This window comes from Monomorium pharaonis, chromosome 8 (assembly GCF_013373865.1).
Source record: "Monomorium pharaonis isolate MP-MQ-018 chromosome 8, ASM1337386v2, whole genome shotgun sequence".
Lineage (NCBI taxonomy): Eukaryota > Metazoa > Arthropoda > Insecta > Hymenoptera > Formicidae > Monomorium > Monomorium pharaonis.
Window position 1 is genome coordinate 5839232 of NC_050474.1, and position 23199 is coordinate 5862430.

The following is a 23199-nucleotide window of genomic DNA, read 5'->3' on the forward strand; positions in this document are numbered from 1 at the left end:
ATATGAATTACATTTCTTCTAATATTTCTTATATATAAAATATATATAAACATTTATTTCATTTTACAAGTTCCCCTAAAAATTATAAAATCTGAGGATTAAAACGCTTTTTTTTAAATATTTATAAATACAAAATATAAAAAATTTTTTAGATATAGGAATTTTTTACCAAAAATATCTAAAGACATACAGAACCAGTAAATCGGATTTTTAATTGATATATTTAATTTCGATCATATGAGAAAAGTTTCTCGACTTTATTTGAATATTTGAAACATCAATAGTATAAAGCGACGTCTAATCGATATCGAATTATTCTCTCATCATTTGTTACTTGAGGCATGCGTGTGTGCATGCAGTTTAAAAGGTGTACGTGATAACGTGATTCGCAGGCGTGACATCCTGTGTGGAAAAAAAGGAAAATTTTTTTATTTTTATCTCAATTCGTCGCCTAGTGTGGTAAGTGCATAAATAAGCGTTAACGTTAATTAAAAATAAATGGACACGAACGTTTAACCTATCAACGTATGTATTGTATAACCTATTTCGTGCTGTCCGTTCATGTTGCAAAAATGATAGCGACTTGTGAAATTTCTCTATTATTCATAATAATAGAACTACGAGAATTACGAAGCTTCATAGACCATCGCGAGTAACAACTAACAAGTGTTCTCGTAGCGCGTGGAACGCGAGTACGCGTTTGGTGTTGTAAATAAGGAGCCGGATTTCAATGCCACATGTCTCACGTTCGAATCCCTGAAGTATCGCTTTTTTTCTCCTCATTTTTTTCCGATATTTTTCGCTATCAAATTATTGCGAGACGAGACCCAAACACGTGTTAAACAATTAAAACACAATAATTATAATTATATAATTATGTTGCGAACATTAAACCTCCTGCCTGATGTAGCATAGAAATTCAGTTTGTTGACAGTTTCCTCGACATCTAGTCTTTTACTCTGCGAAAGAGAGAGAATAGACCTCGTCCGACATGTCATTCAAGAAAGATAAATGTTTAGCTGAGCATAAAACATAGGATGCATCATCCAAAAGTGATACGAGGATGTTTACTTCTTTTGGCCTTGAAAGACTACAGGAAGTTTGTATCAATGATACAGCTAGTAGTAAGTATTACTGCAATTTTTAAAACTCTTATAATATACCATCAATGTTGATATATTTTATTTTTTTTTTAATTCAAGCATCTACTTCAAACAAAAGTATTATTATTGGATACGAAGAAGAAAAGCCATAATGAATCACTAACTATTTAGTATCCTGACATTAAAAATAATAAGTGCAGGAAAAAACATCTACATACGCACACCAAAAGCTACCCACATGAAAGTATATTACCTCGCCCTCAAAGTAATTTGAAAGATTTTATAGAAATTAACAGAACTGAGAATATGGAGCAACAAACAAATGTAGGGAGGGACAATGTGGTAGAAAGGGGTGAAACAAGTTTAAGTAGTAGAAACGAAGTACCTGAATCTTGTAAATTAGCTTCTGCTTTACAGAAATCAACCAAATCAATATTTGAATATTCTGGTGAAAAAGCAAGTTCAGATTGCAGACCAAAGACATTTTCTCAAAAGAAGCTTTTAGCCTCTGTTAAGCATAATAATAAACTGAGAACGTCGCTTGTGGAAGCAAAGGATGCAGATGTTTTATTAGCATTTGAAGACAACGATACAAGCATTGTACATAATTCATGCACAACAGAAGACAATGTTTGTTTAATTAATAATGAGTACGTACCTGATAAAAATAAAAAGGATTTTCAGCGAAGAAAAATTAATGATTGTACGGTAATAATTTACCCAAATAATTTTCCCCAAAGATTAATCGATGACGATGTTTGGTCAACGGAAGTGGAAAGTCAAATTCTAAATGAACGGCATGATATTTTATCGAGTGAAAAAGCCACAGTGAAAAATCGAGGAACTAAGGAAATTGAGAATGGAATGAGCCCACTACCAGCTGAACCAACGAGATCACTGCCTTCTGGTTTAAAAACTTCTGTCGAAGATAATAACATAAAGTCAAAATCAACTAAAATCAATGATAAATCGCCAAGTTCGTCGCAATTATTCTCAGAAGAAATGCGATCGACGGTGGTAGATAATGATCGAAAATTGACGGGAGAATGTTCGAAACTTACAATTAAAAAGAAAGTCTCATTTTATGAGGATATATATGATGTAGGGAAATTGGTCGACGAAGCAACAAATGAAAATACAATGAAAGCTTCGCGTACTCCTGGGACCATGGAAATGCGGAGCTTTCACTGTAATGATTTATCGAATAATGCAATACATCAAGATGCAAATGATATAAATGAAAAACATGACGAACAGATCCAGTCACTTGAAGAATCAAGCGTCAAGAGGAAAAAAGGTAGACCTATGAAAGAAAAGAACGAGTCCATAGTTCAAAGCACCTCAAACGAGGGAGGCGATGATATGTCGCGAGGGATTCTCGATACCACCATCGAATCCGTGACACGTGAAAAAAGACATATCAGTCAAATTAGGATCACTACCAATGTAAGCGATTTATAGCGTTATTCATTGGAAAAAACTCGCTAGCACTAGCGGTACTGCTAACAAGTTTTTTTTTCCAATGAAACACACTTAGAGTTTATGCGCGAGAAAGTTTATGTAATTATAAAAATTTATTTATATTATTATTTATACTGTTGAAAAACTTATATTTATATTTATTAAATTTATTGATATATATTATTAAATTATTTTACTAAAAATTATTTTACTAACAAGTACATAAGTATTATTTCATATTTATTGTATTATTTTATATTATCATATTAGTTTTCCTCAATGGAAGACACTATAAGTGACGAGAGCGAAGCTGCGGAGGAGAAAATTTTTGTCAAAAAACGAGGTCGACCACCCGGTTCCGTAGGCCGAAGTCGGGGTCGCGGCCGAGGTCGTGGACGTGGACGAGGTAGAGGAACGTTCTTTGATAGCGAGTACATTCCGAGATTAACAACAAAAGATATTTCTCAGTTGGGAACGAAGGAGAGTGACATAACAAATGGTGCTGTTGCAGATGCAAACGCTTTAAATGTTGAAAAAAAAGTAAGTTGTAATATGTATATTTTAGAGATTTGCACTATGGTATATCATAATAAAAAACAGGTGTAATTTAATTAAATTCTTTATTTTCAGATACAATTGGTAACTTGCGCCAAGTGTGAGCAACAAATACCAAAGAAACAATGGTCTTTACATAAATTAAATCAACATAACAACATGGCTTGGCACAAAGATGAGGAGCCATTGGTAATATGTTTAATCGCACACACTGCAGATATTTGTTAATAAAAGTTTATGTGGATACAATAGTGGATACAAGAAATTCATAATTGTTTATGCCTATAGGATTTCGAAAATGATGAAAAATTGTTGAAAAGAGTATTGACTGCTGCTCTTAAACAAAAAAAGAAATTTCTGGTTTGTGAAACATGTGAAGATATGAAACGGAGTGTCATTGGTTTTATATCTCATATGCAATTTTGTGGTAAATCAGTAGAAGTAAGTATAAAAAACACAGTATTTTTTGGTTATAGTATATATTATATGTAGCATTTTATTAAAGATTTTTATTTTTATCCATATTGCTAGGAAAGGAAAGAGTTAATGGTAACATGTTCTATTTGTAAGGCAATTATGGTGCCTGCCTCTGTAGAGGTACATGAACGCTACCACAGACAGAAAGCAGAAGCAGAACAAAAAGATAAAGAAATAAATATATTACCAGAAAAACCTAAACGAAAAGCAGCAGAGAAGTAAGTATAAAATTTTAATTAGAAATTTATTTAAATTACAATTATTAATGTAGCTAAGCACACACACACACACACACACACACACACACACACACACACACACACATTATTATTATTATTATTATTATTATTATTATTATTATTATTATTATTATTATTTGTAATGTATTTTGTAATTGCAGAGCAAGACCAAAGATATTGGAATTTACTGAAGCTTTTAAAGAACAACACCCGAGCACGGTAAAGAATATACATTTTGATTTATATTTACAGAAAAAAACAAAATTCTTATTTTGAGAATATCTTTATTTTTGAAATATCCATGTTGATATTTACAGAGTAATGTGATACGAATGCCGAAAAAGAAAAAAATACCAAGCAGTTGGCTAATTGACTGGAAAAAAGAATTAGATTCGGCGAAAGGTATTGCATCTTGTAAATATCCAGGATGTATTTTTACATGCTCCTCTTATGAAATCATTTGCGAACATTGCTCTCAATGTAATTTTGCCCCACAAAAGGTATACATTGTTACGTTATATTTGAAAAAGCAATTAATTAAAGTAGATACAAGAATAGCATTTCTTTGTTTTCTAGAATTTTATGTGTAAAATTTGCAAATTTTCTGCGGATTCTAAAAATAAAATAATAAATCATATAACAGAAGCTCATTCTAGTAACAATGACTTAGAGAAATATTCTGATTATGAAATAGAGGAAGATGATTCATCAGATGAAAGTATATCCGAATATGACAATACAAAGCGAAAGATTCGTACTCGTCGTTTGTTGAAAACAAATTCCGAGAGTACAAGTAAGTAGAATAGATAAACATTTATATTATTCTAATTTAGCACATTTTGTTGGACATACTTTTACAAAATATTCTGCACAAATTAATATTAACAATGTTACAAATAGAATACTTAACTTAGTTATTATATTGTGCTTAGCAGAGAATATATAATTGTGTGTGTATGTATGTGTATGAACAATTAAAATATTTGAAATATTATATTGTATCTGAAAAAATTTTAGCAGCTTGCAATAAGATGCTTTTCTTGGAGAAAGAGATAACGCAAAGCCCGCAATCAACAGAAGCTTTTAAACCAGCTATACGTTGGGCTTTGGATTTGTAAGCACAATTAGATCTAATTATTAGTAAATTTTATTTTTAATTACTGTACAGTACATTAAATATACTTACACATTATCTTCTATTACTTTACATTGATATAATTCAATATAATATAATATAATATAATTTTTTATTTAAAAGTAGTTAATTTACATATAATTTGTGTGATAACAGCGAGCTGAAAAATTATGAACTGGCATTGTTCCGAGATGATATGCCGAATTGTTTTACATTATTGGGAAATAATAATGCTGCAACGTATTTCCCAGAGCTTACGGTTTCGATGGCCATCAGACATGCAGATGTTAATTCATCTGAAAATGTGGATTTTGATAATGAGAATTGGATTCGCATGAATAGATTTTATGGTGATGTCTATAAAGGTGATCTACGAGATTTTGATACATAGATATGATGTATTGAATTATTTACTTAAATTATTTACTTAAATTATTTTTCTGAAATAAATACTAATTTTTTTTAGATGTACCAACATTTTTTGTTGGCGGTCCTGTATGGGCGTTAGCGTGGTTACCCATTCCGTCACCAATGTATTCCAAAAACCCGACTCAATACGTTGCAATTAGCACACATCCCACAATGGAAAGCCAATATTCCGTGGGAAGTAAATATTCTGGACCAAATGTCATACAGATATGGGATGTCGGATCTTTAAATCACGAGTAAGTAACTCAAGGCACATTACTTTACGATTTATAACATCATTGAAACTACATGTATTCTTTTCAGTGATGGTAGTGCGATTAGTTCACCCCTTTTAGCTTATGCGATTGCACATAATAGCGGTACGGTTTGGTGCTTAGAGTGGTGTCCGTCGGGATGTTATCAGGATACCGAACTCGGCAATTATAAAACGAATGAAAATAAGCTCAGACGAATGGGATTACTTGCCGCTGCGTGCTCGGACGGATGTATAAATATTTATTCGCTACCATTCGCGGACGAACTTAAATTCAAAAAAACAGAAGCTAATTTGTGAGTATTAGTCGTATTAGTCAATTTTGATTACACACTGTTACTTCTCTTTTTGTTTGTAAAATTTTTATATGCAATTTGCGATCAAGGTGGCCGATTTACAAGACTGATCCGGTAATGACATTGGTCGTAAATGTTCTTATGTATGACGCTGGAAAACAAGACTGGCAGTGCACTAAGCTGTCGTGGACGAGGGAACACGGACATAGGTAATGTTTGTGATTTAAATTTTTTTCGAGAAGTTTGCATATATATTATAAAAATAATGTAAATATCTTTTTTTAGCATCATCGCGGCAGGTTTCACAAACGGTTACATCGGATTGTGGGATCTTACGACTACCTCGACTCTGTTGCTCACCGAACGGCAGAATACAAAATTTATAAACACGTTTCAGCATTTCTTTGCTCATTATAACGCGATTACCAGTAAGTAAAATTATTCAAGTAAAAGAATAGAAAAATTTATGTGCATAAAAAGATAAGAAGAGCATAAAATATCTCATTTTTTGCATAGTGGTGGCACTGATTCCATACAACAAAAGCCGATTTCTCGCTTCTGCCAGTACAGATAAAGCGTATAAATTTTGGGATTTGGAAGATACTAGTGGACCGCAATGTTGTACAAAAAAGGGCATAGTAACGAACGGTGTGTGGATGACGCATTGGCCATGTGCAGTTCTCAGTTTTGATGATGCACTTGGGTAAAATTTATTTGTATTCACACGTAAGGACTATAATAATAGATAATAATCATTTATTTTGGATTATTCTTTCAGGTATCAATATTTGGATTCCTATATATTGCCACTTAGAGAATATGGATATAAATATTGTCCAATTTTAACAACCAACTCGCCGACTTATGTAAGAATATTATTTCCACTTATTTCTTTCAGATGATAATCGTGCACAATCTATTAAATAACGTTTAACTTTTTTAGGGTCTTGCTGTTTCCGATTATGCTAATAGTATTGCACATGGCACTTCAGCTGGCGAAGTAATGACAATTTTTCCTCACCAATTATTGTATATAGAAAAGCTATTGCCTCAGAAAAGACAGGTAGGAAGTTGTGTACTTTCTTATGTTATATTCGTAATGTAATTAGATATTTTTTAAAATAACTTATTACCCCATATATATTTTTATATTTTGTTTTTTTATTTTTATAATTAGTTGAACTCTTTTATCGAGGCGGTGGATTTCTTAGAGCAGCATAACAAAGATAATAAAAATAAATATAAAAAGAAATCCAATGAGTACCACTACATGCCAAATACCTATGACGAATGCAAAGATCGTTTTGGTATTATATTTCACGATAATTTAAAGGTAAGTTGACATATTTCTTGTATTTTGTATTTTGATGTCTAATATTAATCAATTTTTTAAATACAGGATTTAAAGAAAAATATTGCTCGAGGTAAACACAAAGATACTCAGAATATTGCAAGATCTGTTTCTATTGAGCAATATTTATTTACTTCTGTAAACAGGGTATGTCGACATTCTCTTCTATATTTTTTCTAAAAATAATAAACTGAATTAAAATATACTAGTTTGTGGAAAATCCCAGATTTTATTTGTTTTTGAGTAAAAATGTATATTGAAAAAAGTTGACTAAATTTAAATACATAAACGCTTAAACTGAAAAAAATTTAATCGAGTTGAAACGACAAATTAATCATTTTTTCGGCATGTAGAATATTGACAGAAGATAAAAGATCTTATTTTTTTCTTAGGTGGCTTGGAATCCAAATGCATGGAGTTATCTATGGCTTATGACGGGTTATCAAAACGGCTTAGTGAGATTGTTGAATTTGAAGTGTATGTCTAAGCCGCGTGACCTGAACGCTTTACTACCGACACATGTGCAGTCTATGCTTGCTAAGAGAGAACAAGTTGAATAGACAATCAACAAAATCAGTCAAAAATTTCACGAATCGCTTTGTATATAAAAACAAGGCTTGTATATGTAAAATAAACTTTTTTATGTATTGCTCAAGAAAATTTTCTCTGAACGGACTTCACTGGACGGTGAATTGAGGGACTCACTATACTCGCCACTTTCGAGACAGGCCTATTGCCGGCCCTGGAACACATCTACATACAAACCGTGACGTAGCGGCGAAGCATAGCGAAAAAAAAACTGGTTAACAGGCGGAGGGATACAGTGTGAGATCCACGCGCGTCAGGCGGAGTCGCTATCTTGCCGACGAGCTGCTTCTACTATCACTGTCTTTTGAAATCTCGGGTTGATAAATATTTCCGACCGGAAGTACTCGCGTATCCGCGTCAAATCGCGCCGATCGAACGATTCTTGCGACACAGTGGTAAGTGTAGAATCTTGAATTTATTTAAAATGAGCTTGAGATCAAATGTTTCGATATAATGCAAATGGGTTTTATAATTCAGAAAGAGAATTGATTTACGCATATCTTTAATGATCAATTTTTTGTTTTCATTGATATATAGAAAATGGGTCTCAATCCCATGAAATGGAAAACGAGAACTATTTTGCATGGCGTTCTAGGCGCTTTGGTTCTTTACACGCTATTTGTTTATAAGAAGAAGCATCAAGTGATGTTCGAGGGCATCATAAATAAGTCGGATCCTAAACTGGTGTGGGAATTTGTAGCCGATTTTAGCAACATGAAAAAATTGAACCCAACAATGTAAGTAGAAATTAGACAATTGCTGATGAAAAGTTTTATCTATTTTTTCATATAATTTTTCAGAATTTCTATATAAATTTCGGAATAATTTTATAATTAAAAAAATTTTTTTTTAATTTTTAAATATGATTTGGAATATTTTAGAGATATTGAGAAAGTTTATTTTAGACTATTTTACACATGAAAAAAAATTCTGAAATATTCTAAAATTTCTTACTTTCTAATTTTTTATTATAAGAAGAAAACTTGTAAAGAAGTTTAAGGTACTTTTAAAAATTTTCATAAATTTTAAATATGAATTTATATTTAAATATTTATAAGAATATTTAAATATTCTTAAAAATCTAGAATTTTTTATCAGAAATGCCTTGGAATAGAAATAATTAATGTTATTATATTAATGAAAAGAAGAATAAAAAGAAAAGAATAGAGAGTGCCATTTTGGTCTCTTATGTTGAAACATAGAAGAATAAAAAACAATGCAAAGATTATTTTAATTTAAAAAGGTAAAATAAAATATTATGTTTCCTTTTGATCATTTCACATTTGATTCTATTTGAATTCAGAGAAGATTTTGATATAATTGATGAAGACGGGAATTATGATCACTGGAAATATTCTGTGCGGTACACAGAGCATTTAAGTCACCTGCCAATAATCCGTAATATAGGATATGGACATTATGCTGTGAAACCAGATAACAATGGCTACGTCATCAGTTCTAGGCATCGGACTTGCTTCTTCTTCAATTTGTACTGTTGTAAGTAGCTATCGTTATCCTTTTTACTCTGTTTCATATAAATTAATAACATGGTCAATTTTCTTTTGAATATAAATTCTGTCAAAATTGCTAATACAGTCACAAAATTGATCAAAAGTTTAAAAAATTCATAAAAATGTTGAAGATCTAACAGATAGACAAAAAGTACAAAAGAAAAAGTACAAAAATGTAAGAATTTTTAGCTTATCAAACAAATCTGCGAATAATATATTTAAAAAAAAACTAAAAGAACTAAAATAAAAATATATAATAACATACTTCTAATAAACTTAATTGTTTTCTTAGATTTTAATTCATATATTTTTTTTTACAAAATTTCTCTCTCTCTCTCTCTCTCTCTCTCTCTCTCTCTCTCTCTCTCTCTCTCTCTCTACACATTTTATAATTTTTCATGATTTTAATGTAATTTTATAATTTTTTAGTGAATTTCTTAGATTTTTTATATGAATTAGAATATTTTTCAGAAATGCTGAGTAAGTTTATATCTTTTCTAAAATTCTTTATCAAGCGTTCTGAATTATTTTAAGATTTTTCAGTTTATTATTTTCAAAATGTTTTTTTAATTTCTATAAATTTTAAATATAAAACATTCTTCAAAATATAGTGAGAATTTTTTCAGAGTACGTGGAAAGGTTTTACTAAGATATCAAAAAAAATCTAACGTAATATTATTTTTAGATGTGTATTTAAAATATATTTTTTAATAACATCGGAGAAAGCTAGATAGATCTTTCCATGTTTAATTGTTTCTCGTCAGATAAGCTATTGTAGAAATAGTATTATCTCGCAATGCATTAAGGATCGTTCCGAAAACTCCACTTCCAATACATCTTAAGACTATTTTTGAACGATCAACTTTCGTTCACGTGCGCTTTTAGTTCGGTGCGGTCTAGCTCCTGACTACATAAACTCTACGCATTAGAACGAATTGTATATTTTAATGAATTCTAATCCATTTGTTTTGTTTTCCAGTGGAGACTATTTCGCAATTCAGATTCGACGCGGACGGTGCGGGGGACACGAAATGCATTGAGACCGTGCAATACGAATGCCCGATCGCATTCTCGCCGTTGTGTCGCAGAGAAGTCATGTATCAGAGAGAGGAAATCCTTAAGAGACTGAAATTGAAGTTCGCTCTCAGCAACAAGAGAGAAAATTAGGAATATCATTGTGCATGTACTTAGCTTACGAAATCTATTTTTTAATTAAGCGACGCCATATTTTTAATATGAATAGATAATAACATTTTTATATTTTAATTAAGTTAAGCGCGTACATTTCTTAAAAATAATTTGGCATTATTTTAATAATTAGTCATTAATTAATTCTGATCAAGAATTGAATGATTGATAATTGTAAAGTGTGCGCATTTTATGCTTTATAATTCACGTTAGTTTTCAAGGGAAATTTTTTTAATTCTTATATGTCGCGTATACCGAAATATTTTTAATATATTTTGTATAATGTGTTATAACAAATGAATAAATATATATATATGTATACATTCTTTAAACGTTAAATTTAAGTATATAAAATTCTACATGGTATTATTTTATGGCACGTAGAATGACTTCGATTGAAATTGAGATAACTTTATCTTTGATAAATTTAATAAATAACACTTGCATTAAATTATTTTGTTAGAATTATTTTTTTGTTATTCATTATATGAAAAAATTGGATTTTACTATATAATTTTATATAAATAGAATTATTAATAGTTTATTATTTAAAACGATATATATAAATAAAAATTTTATTCTATTTTTATTAACAAAACAGTATAAGCACTATTAAGAACATTAGTCGCTATTTATTCATTTAATGAGCAGAATAATTTGACAAAATTTTTAATTATATAATTCATTCGTCTAATATGTGTATTAGAAACAGTGAATAATTATATATTTAGGAATTTCAGTTTAAAAATGCAGTTCTGCAAGTTGAATTATTGGATTAATAAACCGAACTAACAATAGGTATGTTCTTTTGAACTTCTCTCATTGTTTATTTTTCTAAACGGTACGAGAAAAAAAGAGCAAACTTTAATTCATTCGAAATCTATACACGTGTAGTATAGCCAACGTACGAGAGCAAAATTTCTGATGACAAACTAAAGCGAGACGGAAAGAAAAACGCAAGAGAAGAGAAAGAGTGAGGATGAGAGAGTGAGTGGACTAGTGGAGTGAGAGAGGAGGATGATGATGCGCGGTTATGCGCTGGTGCCTGGTGGAAGTGGAAGATCAACAGTTTATCGAAAACAGACGTGAGCTTGACGTGCAAGCAAGAGAGAGACAAACGTTTTAAAGCGTTTTGCAAAGCTTTTTGTATCCCTGTTGCGTCTATAAGCACGTGATAATTTTTATTTTATCGTACGACGTACTCTTGTCACAGCAGTCGTAATCATGTCCAATAAATTCGAGACGTAAGTGAAAAAGTGCTTCCATCCGTCGCTCCGTGCGTTTTCGCCGCGGGTATTTTTCCTTCGAGGTTAGAATGCACCGCGCAGCGGATTTCTCCCTACGATCGAGGCGAATGTCTCCCATCTGTCACGTTTATCGCTTGAGCATTCCCATCCGGGCAAAAGTTTGAGCCTCGACGATGAGCAGCATGATGTATTCGTAATCAATGCCAGTTATGATTCACGCGTGATTGATCTAATTTTTCTTGTAATTCCACAGTACCCTCCCGCTTTCACTTGATTAACTTGTCGAGTGACATCCTTAACGTTTTGTTAATGTTGATAGAATTAGTGATTTGTTGTTGTTTGATAATAAAAGATTAGAAACGATGATTTATACAGAAATTTTGTTACGAGCAATTCTGATTGAGTTAATCATCCATTAATTGTAAAGTCGCCCCCTCAATGTATAACAAATGTTTAAACTATATTGTAAAACATTATTTGTTATGTTTACCTACGAATTATTACAGCACTTACAGATTGAAAGCCACAGAAGACAGCGGAGATGAGGAGTCTCAAGCAAAGGATAATCAAAAGGTGGAAAAAGATTCATTAGTAAGTATCGGAAAATATTTCACTAATAAGAAATGTTAATATAAATACTTGACAATCAAATATCTCTTTTGCAGCCTCCAATAGAGATAAGTCCAAATGAGCATAAGTTACAGTATGCTTATGCACTGTGGTACAGTCGGCGTAGCCCTGGTAAACAGACCAGCATACAGAGTTATGATCAGAATTTAAAGCTTATTGGCAGGTTTGCTAGTGTAGAGCAATTTTGGGGTCTTTACAGTCACTTAGTACGACCGTCAGATTTGACAACACATACAGACTTCCATCTTTTCAAAGTAGGCATAAAGCCCATGTGGGAGGTAAGCGTCGCTTTATTTATTTAGACCCAATGATTGTAGTAAGCCTTTAAACTTTTGCTCTAACAAGCTCTTAGGTGTGACCTTTGCTCTAAACTTTACAGTTGTGATCTAGCTAACTGGCTTAAAGTTTAGGAATTGTCATAAGTTAACATAAAAAATGCTTCTTGCTGGAAAAGTGTTATAGTTCGAATCTTATAATAAAAAAGAATTGCTAACTTGATTTATTCAGTTCAAATATTTATATATTTAACTTTTAGACTTATAAGAATTTAATTAACATTTTTCTGAGCATACAGAGCAAAAGGATATAAGCTTATTCTATTATAAAAGGGTCTTATATTTGCTGCATACATATCTGTGTCCATATCTTTTTTTCTAGGATGAGGCAAATCAAAAAGGTGGCAAATGGATAGTAAGATTACGAAAGGGTTTAGTTTCTAGATGTTGGGAAAATCTTATATTGGCAATATTAGGCGAACAATTTATGGTAGGGGAAGAGATATGCGGGGCCGTTGTATCTATACGATTTCAGGTGGGCGCGAGAGATCACGCGCTTATTTTCAAATTCAAGTTTACATCAAATGTAAGAATTCCTTTTATCAGATTGGTAATTTGATAGGAGGACATAATATGTGTATGGAATAAGACAGCATCGGATGTAACGATAACAGCGCGGATCAGGGATACTTTAAGGAGAGTATTACATCTTCCACCTACTGCCTCTATGGAATATAAAACTCATAATGAGAGCTTGAAGAATGTTCATCGACTTTAAGAGTGTCCAATTTCGAGAATAAAACATAATGTAGTTTTCCTAACAGACTCACTCAGGTAATTTGAACAGATTGGTGTCGAATATCATTTCGCGTCGTGTTAAATTGAGAATTTAATTCCAATTTTTACTCTTTTTAAAATATAGCTGATTTATACTTCCCAGGAGATCACGCATTTGACAAGAAAGTAAATAAGACGTGAAATGTTAAGAAACATCTATTTGACGATACACTTTGTTCATAAGTGTCTGTGTTGTAACTTATGTAAATAATGAGTACATACATTAAACATAAATAAAATGTCCTTATATTGAACAAGATATTCAATATAAGGAAAGAATTTGTGGCTACTTATTCTACAAGTAATTTAATATATCTCCCTATTCAGTCTCACGAAAATACGTTTCTCTAAATGATCGTTGCCATTATAAAAACTAATTTTAAAGTGTATAAGATATAAAAAAATAGGTTTGCTCTATCTTTCTAGCTCATATATTGTGGATATTTACAATTAATATTTGTTATCGTATTTATTGGTTTAATTTCGTGAAAAAGAAAGAGAATTGTTTATTATAGATATTTTTAATATTTAAATTTTAATTCAACTTTATATACAACAGGAAGATCATTTCAGCTAGCTGTATATACATGAGATCATGGCAATTAGAATATATAAAGTGATCATTACGAATGGCGAAATATATATTACAATGATTATATATACAACATAAAAATCAGATGAACTGGTAATATATGTATTAACGCGTTGTTTCATGTTATGGTTATAAAGGACATATACAATTTATCGTCGGTATATATACATGACCGCATGGTTTAAATAATAAAATTATATTAGTTTCCCAGTAGGCCTGGAATAGTTCACGAGCCAGAATCTTATCATACATATTTTGAGATTGCTTCACACTAATATGTACACACATACACACTATTTATCATAAAAAATCTAATTATTATAACATTTATATACTCGTACGAAAAATATATAACATAATTTACTATTTATGTCATTCAATTTATATTTAATCATATGATAATTATAAAAAAATCATATGATTATAAAAAACAAATATCAGTTTGTCAATACAATGTTGAAATTTACCATGCAATTGAAATTTGTGGACTAGAATCGAGTACATTTCATAAGAAAGGAGGCCTTTGTTTAATTAATTTTATTCTATGTTTCTCTATCCTGTGTAAAAAGTTGTATAAAATACTAAGAATTATAGTCCTAAAACGATATTTGCAACCATACCTGCAACAAAAAAGTTATTGTAATTAATAAAGAAAAAATAAAATAAAATTGCATATTCTTACCTAACACAAATGAAAATATTAATTTAAAATTCACAGAAAGATGGAGATATTCGGGCAGTCTATGATTTTGTTCTCCTTCAGTGGGTAAAAGTAATCCAATTATGCATATCAGTCCTGCGATGAGCGCCACATAATTTGTACCGCCTAAAGCACCATTAACATGCAGTGTTAATTTGAGAATAATTCTTTTATTATTGTAACTACGATCAGCAAAAATTTGTTCTGAATTTACATTTCAATCTAGGTTCCATTTATATACCAATTTTAAATCAAACATGCCGATCATTATTTTGTGATATGCAAATACAAAATTTCTTTTACTTTTTCTCTTTCTTTATGCATCAAATAGATCTCACAATTTACATTAAAAAGGTACAAACTTAGTTAAAGCAATCCTTTATATATTTACTTACGGTCTATTGCTTTATTTCGGCTTATAATCGCATAAGGTTCCTGCTGCCTGTTCTCATTTACTGGAAGTTGTTGAAATATATCTGGATCTGGTGTCGCCCTCCCAGCTGTCTCCATTACTCCAGGAAGAAGTTTAGCTTCTACATCTCTTTTCCCAATTACCTATCAAAATTGACGTAGTTTAGACCCTAAATGAATCTTTTTGTTTAATTCTTGTGTAACAAATACTACCTGCTTATTAGGATACTCATACATTTGTATCCTAAATTTGTCAACTATATTGCAATTAGTCACCGAGACTGCTGTATGCCTGATGACAATATCAACACAAGAACTGGCTTTTATTACGCCTTCTGGGTCGACTACTTGATATTTGTATGGTGCAGTACATAAAACTAAAAAATAAAGATTTATTAAATGTACATAAGGTACAAGTATAATCAAAGATTTTATTTTTTATTAAAAGAAAACAAAGAATTACCTCTGAATTTTACTGCAAATTCATATGGATTATACAAAGTTAACACTTGTTTGTGGGTGGATTGGTCTTCCAAGTGGAACGTAATACTTTGTGGAAACACAAATATTGGTAATTTCCGAGGCGTAGTTACTAACGACATTGTTCCTCCTTAATCTTAAGCTTCCCATATACCTGCAAGATACAATACTTATGTTACTGCACATAGTTGTTTGTCACTCAATTTCAGTGTATCTCTTCAATATATAAAACGCAATTATAATTATCGAAGTCATTCTTTAAACACACTCGAGGAAAAAAGGGAGGAGGGGAGAAGAGAGAAAGAAAGAAATATTGATTCTATAAACTCTCAAGTAACTTCTCATGCGAGATTCATACAAAGAAAGGGAATAGTATAAAGCAACGTGTTGTATCCATGTCAATTTACAGCTCGTGGAATTAACAAATAATTTACAAGAATTTGCATCAAATTTCTTAATTTTCGCGACACACTTGAAATTGAATAACGATATCGGCACGTCGAAATTGAAGTAAACTCACGGTCGCGAAAATCAGCGAAATTGTGCGATATCCGTGCGGGAAAATGTCGCGACCGACTCGCTGGCTTGGACTTCGCGATTCGAAATGGAGTGTAGAAGAAAAGGTTTTTATACATACCTACAAAATATTTACAAACAATCAAGTATCCCATGACACATCGCTGAGGGTCCGGCCACCTTGCGCTTTGCGCTTGCGCATGAAGGCCGTGGACGCAATCTTTTCTCGATGGATTTCGGAACACTGAGAAACTTTCATGGCTGCGTTCGGAAACGTCACCCGAGTATGCTCTCGGGTATCATTCTATCCTTGTTGTTCGTTCTATATGAAACAAAGATAGAATGATATCCGCGAGCACTCAGGTGACGTTTCTCAACGCAGTTCATGAGAAGAGACATGCTCCATTTTTTTTAGTCGTTTCTAGGGTGTTTCTAGAGTTCCTAACTTTATATTCTGATTTCTGTGCGCTCTTTGGTTTTTCGTGGAATGTGTCGTAGCTGTTAATACGTAGCTGTTTTTCCACGTTATTAAATAATACGCGTTTCTTCAAGCCAGGAGAGTAATTGACGACGTCGTGGGTCGTAACTGACGACGTCAAGTAACGTCGAATACATTCCTCAGGAAATTCGTTTGATTCGCGCGTCGAGGGCGGTTCAACTGCTGTCCAGAATATTCCAAGAGGAGGTGAGCAAGTCTGGCAGTACATTAATAACCTCTCCATCTAATTTTTCTTTTTAGGATTTGCATAGACTCGTGCGTTTAAATTGCTAATTATCACTGTCTTTTCTTTAACTTCCTCTCGTCCTCTTCATTGTTTTTTATACTTGAAGACAAATGCATGTAAAGGCACGCGAGCAGCCATTCTCGAATTCGGAATCGCACAGTCATACTGGATAAGACAACGTGTGCATTAATATTAATGTATTGTGTATGATAGCTTGTTGACTAGGTTTGTTGCAATTATCGCTTTGGTGTACTAACGCATGTATCTTCACACCCTTTTGCTCTATTTTCAATCTTATTTTTATTCATTTTATTTTCTTTTTAAATACAGGTAGGCATTGCAGCAGCATTCAGTTCATATAAAACATTATCTACAATATATGGAGTAAGCTTGGAGTAAGAAGTAAGAATATAGGTTTAAGTAGGTATAAGAATGTCACTTCTGGCATAAGAGAACTGGGTATTGATCATGTAATTTTTCTCCTAGGGTGGAAACGTGAAAAGTGAAAAATTTCAAGTTACTGTCTCTTTCTATTCAACACCAATAGAAAGAGATAGTTACATGAAACTTTACATGATTGATATCCTGGCGTAACAGCGTAGGCAAAATTAATTTATTTTATTTCCTACTTTTATTTTAATTCTTACTTTTACGCTGTTATACTCAGCCAATCAGAGCAGTTTGTTTTCTATCCTTGACATTGCTAATTGACATATTTCTATGCTTACCTTACCGCCCTAGACAAGGCTGTTGTAAGCATTTTATGGCAAAGTCGTCACTCCTACTCTTACACCTCACTCCTAGCTTGCTCCATGTATTGTAGACCATGCTTCAAACTACACATTTGAGTTTGAAGATTGTAACTTGAAAATTGGACTTTAATTAATGAAATAACTTTAATTTTAAGTCTATTTTATTTTGATTGATTGAATTCCATACATTCTCAATTCTAATTATTAATTCTCTGAATTCATAGATATTTCCATCTCATCAATATAATTTAAATATTTCACATTAATTGTTTGTCTTGACATTTACAGATTATCCAGAGACCCTCTCATCATGGTTAACGCTAGGGTATTCTTTGACATCGAAGTCGGTGGACTGCCAATGGGCAGAATAGTCTTTGAGCTGTTTTCAGATACTTGTCCCATAACATGCGAGAACTTTCGTGCATTATGTACTGGAGAAAAGGGACTTGGGAATACGACGGGGAAGCCACTACATTATAAAGGCATTGTTTTTCATAGGGTTGTAAAAGATTTTATGATTCAAGGTGGAGACTTCTCAATAGGTAATGGGACTGGTGGCGAGTCGATTTATGGTGGTACATTTGCAGGTAAACATGTAACATTCTAGTATAACATCAGCTTAATTTAGTATTGATATGATAGAAAATATTCTGTAACAAAAAATATACTAAAGATTTGCTTTTTGATGAAGCATTATTCTTTTTGCAGATGAAAATTTTATTATGAAACATAACAAACCATTCTTGTTGTCAATGGCAAATCGTGGTAAAGATACCAATGGCTCACAATTTTTTATGTAAGTATATTAAAATTAATTAGTAAAGTTCTCTATAAAGTGCACATGTAAATTTTGAAATCTGTTTCATATATTATCTATTATAATTATTACTTATTACAAAAGCATCGTAACTATATACATATTATGTGGTTGTTTATGTATATAGCAAAAACTTACAGGTACCTTAGCAAGCAAGTCTTACAGTGTGGTTAATGTGCCATTTTTTCTTTATTGAAAAAATTTCTTTGAATTATTTTCTCAATTCACTTTTTCTCCATTAACTAGGCGCTTTACTTAAAGTAAAATTAATTAATATAATATTTAATCATTGAGAATAAAGAAGTCTTCCATTTAAACATAAATGTGGGAAATCAAGTGAGATATGAGGCTAGTCCTTGTAGCGATTCTATCGTATGTCCTAAATAGATGCTCAACAGATTTAATTGTGTGGTGAAAGTCAGCAAGTTTAAATTGCGCACGAATATACAATATTGCTCCCATGATTTATGCGGCGAACTCACGGCAGATGTTGAAAAAACATAGGAGTAAGAATCATTCTGGAGGAATGAATAACTTGCGATGTTTTTGCGTAGTCGTGAGGGGGTCTGCACACCACTACTACAACACAAATGACCAATGAAAGCTCTGGCTCTTTCTGTTCATCTCTCATCCCCTTAATCATATTTTGTTGTTGTAGTACAACACAACCAGCGCCTCACCTCGACAAGTGAGTATACATTATATTTTGAAAAATTGATTTTGGAATTCCGCGGAGTGTTAAATGAACTAAGTTCTATATGAAAATATAACTTGTTTTTAGTGTCCACGTGGTTTTTGGAGAAGTAGTGTCTGGGCAAGAGATCGTTACGCATATCGAAGGACTTCCAGTAGACCGAATGTCACGTCCGTTGCAAGATGCTAAGGTTGTAAACTGTGGCGAATTAGTTTTGAAGCTCAAAAGTAAAGGTATAATTGTTTTCTGCCTCAGATATGGGGATGAGATAACGAAAAATAAATTCTATAATAAAAATATGACTATATGTATATATGTTGGCAGCGAAAAAACGAGAAGTAAAGCAAAGTAGTTCGGCGGATTCAGAATCTGATTCTTATGCTGATAAGACAAAAAAGAAAAAAAAGAGCAAGAAAAGGTATGTTATCAAGCACAATAAGAAACTACAAGTCCCGAATATTCAATAATTATAATCACCACTTTCTTTTTCAGCAAAAAGAGACCAAAGTCGGAAGACGGTGAAATTCGAGATTCTAATGAGGAAGACGAGGGACAACCTCATCCGCTGGTGTCCGTTACCAAAATTGATCCCGATGAAATTCCAGAAGTACCAGCAAATAAATTTTTATACAGAGCAGGATCCACTAATAATGCGAATCAGAAGGAATTCAGACAACATTACGGAAGAGATCGTGTACGATCTCATAGAAAGACTGGCCGTGTTTTCAAGGGTAGAGGAATATTTGTAAGTGATTAGAATAAGTAAAGTGCTGATATCTGTATTCCAGCTCATCAGTCACGTATAATTAATGAACAAATGTAAATGCAGCATCAAATTTTGTTTTGTTGATTTATCTTATTCATTTGTTACGAGCTTTAATTATGGATATACATTTTAAATAAATTTTCAGCGATATCACACGCCTTCTCGAAGTCGTTCCAGAAGTGTAACACCACCTCATTGGAAGCAAGCTCAAAATCGTACTATCAAATTGCATGAATTTCAGGTACATATATATCGTACATATGTTAAAGTGTGTATAGCATATAATTGTTATTTCTTCCATACTGTTTTGTATTATAGAAAATAGAAAAAGATCGTCAAAAAAAAGAAGAGGAGTTTAAACAGCGCGAAACTGATAGAATTAAAAGATTTGTAGAAAATCCCAATGAGAATGATCAAATGCCAGATAACTTGGATAACAATATATGCACGACGGAATTAATGGAGAATAAAGAGAACGATCAGACAAATGAGACACCATCTATGACTAAAATGGCACAAGACGATAACGTGGAGGGAAATGACGTGCAAAACAAAGAGGAGATTAAGCGTAGCAAGAATGAGAAGTCTTATAAACGTGATACTAATCGATCCTACAACGATAGAAACTCCCGACGTGATTCCAAGGATAGAAGCAGAAGACGCGGCGGACGTTCTCGGTCCAGAGATCGCCGAAGATCCAGAGAGAGGGAGTATGATCGTAGAGCGACGAGTCGTGATAGAAGAAATCGGAGAAATTATTCTCCTCGCAGGCGAGATTTTTATAGATCCTACAGACCGGGAAGAGATAGTTACAGGCATTACGATAAGCGCAACGATCGACGCCGAAGTAATTTTAATTCCTATCAGGACAACGATGTCAACTCCCGCTACGACAAAAACAAGTATAAAAGAAATGATAATGTACCGGACACGAGCCAAGCTAAATTTAAACGGCGCTCGCGGTCAAGCAGCTCCAGCAGCCAGCACTCCAAAGATTAATCTGCGTTTCACATTCTTCCTTTCGCTAATCGACACCAACGAAATACTGTTAAAATTTTGTGACTGTTATTTGAATCTGTGTCTGATATATTTGAACGATTAGCTTGTGCAGTATTTATTAGAATTTTAAGGGGATCCTGGAGTGCCTTTGAAATTTGATCGAGGTCGATAATGTAGTCATTCGTGCACATCTTTTTTAGAATTAAAGTACACATATTAATATCAATCTATGAATTGAATTTTATATTGAGAACGAAAAAAGTTTGTCTTATATTGCTCTACTTATCGACTTTTTACGCGTGTATAACCTAAATTTTCGTTTTTTCATTTTCCAATTGGCGGAATGCGAATCTTTTCTAGGCTTCTAATCTTATTTCTAATTGCACGATATTGTTCCTGAAAGTTTTTTCTAGGGGGCAACGAGACCATTTTATACATAAGCTGTAGATTTTTCGTATAAAGTAAATATTGTCATTGGGTGATTAATAAATAACAATTTTTTTAAATTTATCAGAACAAATCGTACGTCGCTCCCTTCATTTTTGTGCGTATTTTAATTGTGTAAAAAGATTTTGCATTTTGTTATTCCAATTTGAAGACCTAAGTTCGCAAAAATATGTCGGTAACTGTCATTCCAGGATTCCTTTAATAGATAAGTACACATCTGTGACATATATATTGCTGTAAAACTACACTTTTGATATTATTTATGGATATATTATAATTACGGGAATGCAGTGTTTTTAATGAATATAATTAATTTTAATTAATTATAGTTTTATATATATCTAAATAATAATAAAAAGTGTAAAATTAGTACTGCATTATCTAATCGTTCAAATTTTTGTAGTCACGCAAATATCTTTCGGGTAATCTATGCCATGGTATAAAGAAACAAGGTATGCTCTTACGCATGAAAAGATTAATCGATTGAAATGGTAAAACAAGTAGCTGGCCATATTCATATCAGCATTTTGCCAGCAATACTTAAAACGCGATATTTAAATAAAGAAAGGATTCAGTGAATTTATTTAAGGTCTACTGTGATTTATTATTAACATTTTGTTATGTATATTGTAAAAAATAACCATTCTTTACAAAAACAAATCACCTTACTATTATTTTATTGAAGGCAACTTGTTCTAACGCCGTATGTGCAGAATGAATTCAAATTTAGTTTATTTTATTTAGGGCATCTTTTCTTTATACTATGGTCTGTGCGTGATACTCATACTTCACCAATGCTGTTGAGCACTTTAATATTGTAATTATGCTATCGATGTACAATCACCGACATATTAGTTTATAAATCAATAATGTTGGAGCAATATATCTTGATTCTTTTTCGATATATTTATGATTGATGTGCATGTTCTATCATTGGAATGTACAATAAGGTTAATCTTATTATTTACACGCTGTTATGAAAGTGTCTATTTTTCGCATCTCTCCTCTTCTATGTTATATATATATTTTTTCCCCCAAAAATATTTCTTTATAAAGACTCCAGAATTTCTTTTATATATAAAGTTCAAATCTTATTCTATTTGATAGGATTAGTTAAATTAGATAAAATTGGATCTTTCAGGAAAATTAATAATAAATTAAATTAACGATTAGAAAATACGCTTAATTATTTAAAATAAATATTTTATATGTAAAGCCTTTTTAAAATATATATATGTATAGGTACATTTATATATACATATATATGTGTACAATTGTAATAAATGAATTACTTGTACGCAATTCTTGCGATAGCTGTCATCGTCACTACATACAAAAGCAACTTTTTTTAAATTTAACATAAGAATGTATCCGATATTTTTATATGACTAGTAAATTTAAATAACTTTAATTATTTTTTTCAACTATATATTTACTGTTTTGAAAATATTTATTAAGTATCACTATAAAAAAACATTTATGAAAGTTTAGATAAATTCCTTTAGCCATCTTTTGATTAATGTCCATTAAACCTCTTATCTCATTGCTCTCGTCCAACAAACAAATATTTTAAAATCTTTAACAAAATAAAATTAAGGAAACAATCATAGAAATATGCTCTAGAAATTGTTAATAAGTTAGAAAGTTTTAAAGTTAATTTAATTACGTCGTATACGTTGTGTAAATTAAAAAAATGAAATGTGAACTGAGCATTCGGCTCATACG

General features: G+C 31.8%; 5 protein-coding genes across 14 annotated transcripts; 4 read left to right on the plus strand and 1 right to left on the minus strand.

Annotated features, from left to right (window-relative positions):
* Window positions 1-120: 120 nt before the first annotated feature.
* LOC105832886 lies at window positions 121-8098 on the plus strand. 7 transcript variants are annotated; one of them, XM_028190041.2, is made up of 22 exons: window positions 121-1124; window positions 1203-1427; window positions 1521-2549; window positions 2835-3104; window positions 3195-3308; window positions 3408-3560; window positions 3651-3814; window positions 3997-4054; window positions 4153-4335; window positions 4412-4628; window positions 4853-4949; window positions 5127-5335; window positions 5437-5635; window positions 5703-5948; window positions 6038-6157; window positions 6234-6376; window positions 6465-6651; window positions 6727-6814; window positions 6892-7011; window positions 7126-7281; window positions 7348-7446; window positions 7692-8098. In XM_028190041.2, the coding sequence occupies exons 2-22, from the start codon at window positions 1410-1412 to the stop codon at window positions 7857-7859; spliced, it is 4038 nt and encodes a 1345-aa protein (XP_028045842.1). In that variant the 5' UTR covers window positions 121-1124; window positions 1203-1409; the 3' UTR covers window positions 7860-8098. The 7 variants fall into 7 exon arrangements, with proteins under 7 accessions (XP_028045842.1, XP_012529654.1, XP_036146985.1 ...); XM_012674200.3 differs by having other exon boundaries at window positions 1203-1368; XM_036291092.1 differs by having other exon boundaries at window positions 122-459; window positions 911-1124; window positions 1203-2549.
* Window positions 7895-11032, plus strand: LOC105832888. The gene is made up of 4 exons (XM_012674202.3): window positions 7895-8282; window positions 8425-8624; window positions 9191-9384; window positions 10378-11032. The coding sequence occupies exons 2-4, from the start codon at window positions 8428-8430 to the stop codon at window positions 10563-10565; spliced, it is 579 nt and encodes a 192-aa protein (XP_012529656.1). The 5' UTR covers window positions 7895-8282; window positions 8425-8427; the 3' UTR covers window positions 10566-11032.
* A 553-nt stretch (window positions 11033-11585) lies between these two features.
* On the plus strand, window positions 11586-13864 carry LOC105832884 (eukaryotic translation initiation factor 4E type 2). Its single transcript, XM_012674190.3, has 6 exons — window positions 11586-11830; window positions 12340-12424; window positions 12499-12741; window positions 13121-13273; window positions 13361-13572; window positions 13661-13864. Exons 1-5 carry the CDS (start codon window positions 11811-11813, stop codon window positions 13514-13516), a joined length of 657 nt encoding a protein of 218 aa, XP_012529644.1. The 5' UTR covers window positions 11586-11810; the 3' UTR covers window positions 13517-13572; window positions 13661-13864.
* Window positions 13865-14080: 216 nt separating this feature from the next.
* LOC105832883 (motile sperm domain-containing protein 1) lies at window positions 14081-16492 on the minus strand. 2 transcript variants are annotated; one of them, XM_012674188.3, is made up of 6 exons: window positions 16396-16492; window positions 15742-15912; window positions 15492-15655; window positions 15263-15422; window positions 14850-14993; window positions 14081-14787 (listed from the first exon to the last, which is right to left on the minus strand). In XM_012674188.3, exons 2-6 carry the CDS (start codon window positions 15878-15880, stop codon window positions 14756-14758), a joined length of 639 nt encoding a protein of 212 aa, XP_012529642.1. In that variant the 5' UTR covers window positions 15881-15912; window positions 16396-16492; the 3' UTR covers window positions 14081-14755. The 2 variants fall into 2 exon arrangements, with proteins under 2 accessions (XP_012529642.1, XP_012529643.1); XM_012674189.3 differs by having other exon boundaries at window positions 16279-16433.
* A 165-nt stretch (window positions 16493-16657) lies between these two features.
* Window positions 16658-22651, plus strand: LOC105832881 (peptidyl-prolyl cis-trans isomerase cyp11). 3 transcript variants are annotated; one of them, XM_036291094.1, is made up of 10 exons: window positions 16658-16959; window positions 17014-17224; window positions 18040-18338; window positions 18460-18547; window positions 19227-19256; window positions 19350-19495; window positions 19587-19680; window positions 19755-20007; window positions 20174-20269; window positions 20347-22651. In XM_036291094.1, the coding sequence occupies exons 3-10, from the start codon at window positions 18062-18064 to the stop codon at window positions 21025-21027; spliced, it is 1665 nt and encodes a 554-aa protein (XP_036146987.1). In that variant the 5' UTR covers window positions 16658-16959; window positions 17014-17224; window positions 18040-18061; the 3' UTR covers window positions 21028-22651. The 3 variants fall into 3 exon arrangements, with proteins under 3 accessions (XP_036146987.1, XP_012529640.1, XP_012529641.1); XM_012674186.3 differs by lacking the exon at window positions 17014-17224 and having other exon boundaries at window positions 16660-16959; XM_012674187.3 differs by lacking the exons at window positions 16658-16959; window positions 17014-17224 and having other exon boundaries at window positions 18288-18338; window positions 19123-19256.
* Window positions 22652-23199: the final 548 nt, after the last annotated feature.